At 41.9% G+C, this 7,215-nt stretch overlaps 1 protein-coding gene across 1 annotated transcript; it reads right to left on the reverse strand.

The window, feature by feature from the left end:
• Positions 1–3,642: 3,642 nt before the first annotated feature.
• LOC149217987 (uncharacterized) lies at positions 3,643–6,353 on the reverse strand. The gene is made up of 2 exons (XM_089386452.1): positions 4,775–6,353; positions 3,643–4,595 (listed from the first exon to the last, which is right to left on the reverse strand). Exons 1-2 carry the CDS (start codon positions 6,351–6,353, stop codon positions 3,643–3,645), a joined length of 2,532 nt encoding a protein of 843 aa, XP_089242578.1.
• Between the last annotated feature and the right edge of the window lie 862 nt (positions 6,354–7,215).

Below are 7,215 nucleotides of genomic sequence, written 5' to 3' on the forward strand. Positions count from 1 at the left end.
GCAAAAAACACCGAATCGATACACCATACACAGACGGACAAGACGAAATCAGTAGACCAGACGCAGGTGGAGAGGACCAACTCAATACACCGGACGACCGGCGGAGAAAACCAGAACCATATACCAGAAGCAGGCAGATTGAGACCGGTTATGAAGCCAGAGGGGCTTCCAAACTCCCTGAGCTGCGCAGGGGTGCTGAGGGCATAACCAATAGAGGAGAACTAGATTACCAATACCTGAAGAATTCAGAGCAAATGAACAGTGATTAAGGTGCGCCATAATAAAATCACCGACCTGCAGACCTCGAGCCAAATGAAACATAAATGCCTGGAGATCACATACCATGAACTGCCAGATCCAGCTAAGTAGAATGACAGCTACCCAAGTCGCATGCAGTGCGATTAACACGCTATTAATGCACCTGCATCAGGGTGTGTATCTTCCTTCGAATGGATATCATTTGTTACGATGGTATGGAAGTTAGAGAGTTGGTTCTCAGAAGCTATGCTGGATAGAGAGCCTTCGAAGAATTCCATTCCGGTGTCTACTTCTAAATTAGCAAGAAAGTCTGCCAGCTTGTTCCCTTCCCTGCTGATGTGTTTGAAGGAGATTGCTTGGTGATGAGAAAGCCATTGATTGAGAAGCTCAAGTCGTGGAGACATTCTCCAGCTACTGCTGACCTTGTGAATGGGGGATCCTTGCATAAGTTTTGAGGCCATAGTGATGATAATTTGGGAGTCCCCTTCCACAATAAGAGGAAAGAACCCTCATTCTTGCGCCAGATTAAGCCCTCTCCATAATCCTTCCAATTCCACTGCATTGTTGGTGTTCCATCCAATTGAGCCAAAAAAAGTTAGAAGGGGAGTACCCTGGTAATTTCTGATGGCTCCACCAAATCCTGTTTTCCCAGGATTACCCCTCGAAGCTCCGTCAAAGTTAAGTTGAAACACATTGATTAGCAGTGGAGTCCATCTTGCTGGAGGATCATGATGCTTTGAACAGTTGTAATTGGAAGAGAGCGGATGCGTTAATTGAATCTACCAGTTGTCCCAAATAGTTTGTTCCTGCGGGATTGATGGGAAATCCTCTTGGGACCAGGCTTTGATAGACAAAGTTTCTTTAATATTTTGGTGCAATCCAGTCCATATCTGCTCAATTGACAGTGATTGATCTTTAAATATCTTCTGTTTCTCTCCTTCCATATGTTCCACATTAGTAGTCCCGGAATGAGTTGCCATAGTGTGTTTAAAATTTTGCTTTGATATGGCTCTTGGCTCCAGGTGCGAAGGGTGCCTTTAATGTCCCCATACACTCTGCCTTCCTTTTGACAGTGGAATGTGACCTTTTCCCACAATTTCCTTCCTAGCTGACAGGTTTGCATAAGATGTAATGCTGATTCCTCTTCCTATTTGCAGTTGGGACATATGGATGGCCCAGAGAAGTTCCTTTTCCTGAGATTGTCCCATGTTAGAATTCTGTCATGAGACAGAAACCACAGAAAAGTAGAAACCTTCCGCCATATAGAAGAATTCCATATCTTATCCCATAAATTATCTCTGATTACCCTGTCTTTGATGATGATTTTGTAAGCTTCTCTGGTGATGAAAGTTCCCTTTTCCTCGTATCCCCAACTAAGAATGTCCATTCCTGCCGAAGATAGGATTTTTCGTTTTTGAAGTTCTGAGGAAAGAGAAAGTTGAGTTTGCTCCGTGCTGTGAGGTATTATATGACTAGCTTCTTTCCATTTTCTGTGTTCTTGAGCAGAGTGTGAGTCCCAAAATTGATTCACCTTATCATACTGATTTATATCTTGTTATGGGAGGCCCGGGATAGTATCTCTAAGGTTTGGAAGTTGCTGCCATGAGTCTTCCCAAAACCGTGCTGTGTAGCCATCCTTCACATCCCAAAAGCTATGCTTTTGTATTAGATTTCGATGTTGAATGGCCGAGTTCCAGATGACTGATCCTTTACTAACTTCTGACATTCTAATTCTCTCCTCTATGGGCGTATTGCTTGCATATTTCACCATCCATAGGGAGGCCCAAGGAGTGCTGGGATTTGAGAGCCATCTCCACCAAATTTTGGCCCCCATTACCATATTGCTATGTTCTGGGTCTCTTAGCCCAATGCCTCCAGCTTTCTTTGGTAGACATACCTTCTCCCATTTGACCAGAGCCCACTTTCGATTTGGACCCGAATTTCCCCATAAGAAATTGCGCTGAAGCTGTTTTATTGCTTTGAGAACCCACTTAGGTGCTGCCAATATGGAAAAAAAGTAAAGAGGCATGGACTGTAGAACAACTTTAATTAGCACTAACCTACTAGCCATATTAAGAGCTCTGTGGGTCCATAGGAACAATCTGGCTTCAAGTTTTTCTAAAAGGTCTTTCCAGGAGGAATTCTTGAGAGCCGAGGCAATTAAAGGAGCGCCCAGATATTTAGAAGGAAGGGAAGCAATGGTGAAGCCTAGAATACGGGCAATGGCTCTTTGGGTGGGGGGAGGAGTATTAAAGAAGAATATCTGAGACTTAACTTTGTTAATGAGGGCTCCTGAAGCATCCGAGAAGTTTGAAAGAATGGATTTGAAAGAACGAGCTTCTTGAACAGATGGATGACCGAAAAGCATATTATCATCCACGAATTGCTGGTGAGAAAAGGAGGGAGCATGGTGGAAAGCTAGACCTTTGAGGCTTTGAGAGAGGAGAGCCGATTTGATGCTGCGGCCTAGCCCTTCAGCTAAGATGACAAACAGAAAGGGCGAGAGCGGGTCACCCTGTCTGATACCCCTAGAAGGACGGAATGTGGGCGACGGGATGCCATTAATGAGAATAGAGAAGAACGAGGAGGATAAGAGATTACTGACCCATCTGACCCAGGAAGGGGCGAAACCAAAGGCATTAAGGATTTTTTGCATATAGGTCCAACTTATACTATCAAAAGCCTTAGATAAGTCAATTTTGAGTAACATACCTGGTTTTTTTGAATGCTTGAGAGAGTGGATTATTTCATGAGTTAAAATAATTCCATCCGTGATCTGCCTTCCTTCTACATATCCAGATTGTTCTGGAGAGATAATGAGGGGAAGCAAAGGCTTCAATCTGGAAGCTATAACCTTGGAGACAATTTTGTATATAATGTTGCACAAAGCAATCGGTCTGTATTTGTCCAGAGTGTTGGATTCCTCTGCTTTGGGGATTAGTGCAATGAATGTTGCGTTCAGACCTGGATACATCCATCTTAAAGTACGCGATTCTTCCACGACCTGCCAGACTTCCCATTTAACTAAATCCCAGAAATGATGAAAAAAGTTTGAGGTGAATCCGTCTGGTCCTGGCGCTTTCCCTGCTTTTAGCTGATGCACAACAGTCTCAACCTCTTGAAGGCTTATGGGCTTGAGAAGGAGAAGATTATGATCTTTAGTGATTAATCTGGGACTATGTTTGATGACTTTATCAATAGCCTCTGTTCTATTTATGTTAGGTTCTTGATTCATCTTTTTGAAGTAATTGAGGAATTCCTGTTCAATGCCTTCATGGATTTCAATTTTGCTTCCTTGCTCATTATTGATATGGGAGATTTGATTGTTCATTCTTCTTTGCACTGTAGTTTTGTGAAAGAATTTCGTATTCTTTTCACCATCCTTCACCATCTAACTCTCGATTTTTGCCTCCAGAGAGTTTCCTCCTGTAAGTCTCTTTCAAGGATTTGATTTTCTATGGACTGCTCTTTCTTGGCTAGCTCTTCAGAGCATCCTTCAGTGATCATTCTTTGTTGAATGGTTTTCATTTCTTGATTGATGGTTTCCTTAGCTTTGAAGATGTTGCTGAAGACAGATTGATTCCAGCGTTTAATTTCCCCTTTGAGATATTTCAGCTTCCGTTGGAATATGGACATTTTAGTGCCATCCATAGGATTGAATTTTAACCAAGATGCTCTGACAAATTCATAAAAGTCAGGATGAGATAACCAAAAAGCCTCAAACCGGAAGGGTTGCCTAATATTGCAACCAGGACGATTCCAATGGAGGGCGATTGGCCAATGATCAGAGCCTGAGATAGGAAGGATAGATGCAATGAATTCTCCTCCTAGGTGAACTGCATTATCTGAGATCAAAAATCGATCAAGACGAGAGGCTATTTGCATTGGTTCTGCCCTTTTGTTGTTCCAAGTGAATAGGCCGTTATTTGAAGGGAGATCTATCAGCCAATTATTATGAATGAAGTCTTTTAATATGGATCCATCTCTATTGATTTTGCAACGACCTCCCTTTTTTTCCTCCATTGTTGCGATCATATTGTAGTCTCCTCCAGATATCCATAACGGGTACATCCTCTCTGTATTGAGCTGCGTCAAGGCATCCAGAATTTCAACTTTGTATTGGTTTTCTTGAGGAAAATACACATTTGTCATATGACCATAGATATTGGTACCAATTATGTGGAATATGGCTTGAATGAAGTTTTTATTTGCATGTATGTTGTTTAGTTGAATTACTCGTGCATCCCAGAGCACTGCAAGTCCTCCTGACGCCCCCTGAGCATCAACAGCTGTTACTAACCCTCCTGGCCAGGCCTTTGCTGCTATTTTTTCCAAGACTGTCGAGTTACATTTTGTTTCTTGCAGAAAGAGAATTGTGGGTTTTTCCTCCATTAGCATATTTTTTAGTAGTCTTCCTTTCCTTGGGCTATTGAGCCCCCTGATATTCCATGAGATCAACTTCATTGGGAAGGTTTGGGGTTGACATTGAAATACTTGGTTAACTTAGCATATCTGCCTGATTCTACCAATACTTCTCCTATCTTGATGGTTCTCTCCAGAGTGGTTTTCCTTCCCCGTTTTTTACTATCTTTTGTGATGAATTTCCCATCCCATTGGCTGCCAATTTGAACCCCTAATGAGTATTTTTTTTGGGCTTTATTGAGGACTGCCACTAGATTATCCACTTGTCGATCAGGTATTTTTTCAAAATTTCCTGTTTTACAAGCCTGTTCTAAGCCTAAAATATCCAGCTCACTAATATCTATAGACTCCGTGTCCTCCTCCATGATCTGAGGTTCTTGATAGCTTCCGTCTCTTTCCTTCTCGTTTTCTATGTTGGGATTGGTGCCATCTATATCCATTTCAGGAAAGCTCCAAGTATTTGAAGCAGTCTTAATATGATTGCCCTCTTGTTCTACCCCCTTTTCCCCTGTTTTCGATTGAGATCCTTCAATCTTTTCCTGACTGATTCCTTTTTCATTGGAGGGTGTATTGCCTGGATCCTGCATGTCTTCATTGGCTAAAGCTGCAAAGCTATTGCTTGTCGAGGGTTTTGATTGATCAACTGGAGGAATCTTTGTCGAGACTACTGATTTTTTATTTCCTCTTCTGCAATTTAGCACCTTAGTGAAGCCATCCGACGTTGGGTTTTCCAGGTCTATTTGAACTGAGGGTTTGCTATTCAACGGGCAGTCTCTATAGAGGTGTCCTAAATCATGAAATTTCCTGCACCTAAAGGGTACATGATCATAATCAATCAACTGTATCCATTCAACATCTTCATGAAAAAGACTTACCATATCAGGCAGAGCTTGTTTAAGGTCCATGTAGACACAGATCCGTGCATATGAGGTGTATCTATGCGTCTTTGTTTCTTCTGCTACCTTGACGAAGTCGCCCAGAACATTACCAATCGCCTTGAGAGACTCCTCTTCCCAGTATTCCAATGGCAGAGAGTACAGCCTGATCCACACCGGTGCGCAACTTAGGTCTTCCTTATCTGGATTAAAACGTTCGATCCATTCTTTGAGAAATAGTCCGGCAGAGTTAAAGAAATAAGGCCCTCCATCTAAAACTCTGTTTCTGTCTTCCAGACAGTTGAAGACTGCAGTAAAAAACCCCTTAGGCCCTAGATGCAAGGTTATGTGTCCTTTTGGATGCCATTTGACATTTATCCAGGCTCTCAACGCTTTCTCATTTGGCCATATTCCAATGAATTTGCCAATGAGGGCATGATCTCTCATATACTGAATTCTGGCATTGATGCGATGGCTTGGTAACTCTACTTTTGGCCTATGCGTGGCGACTGGCTTGCATGTGGAAGAGCTGACTTTAGGCTTATCTTTCTGTGCTTGTTCAGTATGCGTCTGCTGGCCTCTGTCTGCATTTTCGTCCTTGTGCCCACATTTTCGTCCTTGTGCCCCTTTTCCCTGTCTGAATCCTCGATATGTCTCTGCCGGTTGTTGTTTGTTGGAGGAGGCACCCCTCCTTCCCTCTGAGGGGGGTTCATGATTTCCGTCGGCCAAAACCCACGGATTGATGCCTACTTCTCTTCCATTCTGCAAATGGTGAGCGCTGTCAGGAGGACCTGCCATATCAGGTATTTTCTGAAACCCTAATACGAGTTGCAGAGCGCCTCATCTGATCCGTCCATCGTAATTCCTGCCAATGCATTACAATATATGATTTGATTCATTTCTTCTTTGTCTGGGGTTGGTCCTTGGTGTATATCCTCCTCTTTTGATGTTTCTTGTTCCTTTTTTTCCTCCTCTTCACAATCTATGTAGAACAATTTCTTATCAACACACTTATTACCTTTAGTGTATTTGCTATCACAATTGTAACAAAGCCCATTTTCTCTTTTTTCTTCCAATTGTTGTGGTGTCAACCTTGTAGGTTGTGGAAGACTAGGAGCAACAACACTTCCATATTTATAGTTGTGAGTGGTATACTTCCTTGTTACCATAATTTTTCTTTCAACTTTTCTTTCCACCCTGAATGTCTTCTCCAATGAATGAGGTTCCCAAAGGTGAACCTCATGTTGGATGTTATATTTTAAAGTCCTTATGAAGACATGAATCCTATGCTCCTCTGGAATAGTGGTTATCCTATTATTCAATTTTTGGAAGTCTTCAATCTGCTCCACCATTGAGCCATTTTGTTTGAAATTTATCAATTGGCTAAAGAAGGTGTTTCTCTTTGTATCTTCATAATGTGATATAATTTCCTCCGTAAAAATTGACTAGATGACAAGTGGTTTACGAGAACAAAGCCATATATACCATACAAACTGATTGGGTTCTAAATATAAAGATGCAATACATACCTTTTGTGAGGGTTGCACCTCTTGTAGATCAAAATATTGCTCCATTTGTAGTATCCATTTTACTGGATCCTTACCATCAAAATTTCTCATATCTATCTTTGGAATGTGGTGGCTCTTAAACCCCACATTGT

The sequence above is a fragment of the Pinus tabuliformis genome, chromosome Q (genome assembly GCF_031772625.1).
Source record: "Pinus tabuliformis cultivar Carrire ecotype Pingquan chromosome Q, CPIR1, whole genome shotgun sequence".
Classification (NCBI taxonomy): Eukaryota; Viridiplantae; Streptophyta; class Pinopsida; order Pinales; family Pinaceae; genus Pinus; species Pinus tabuliformis.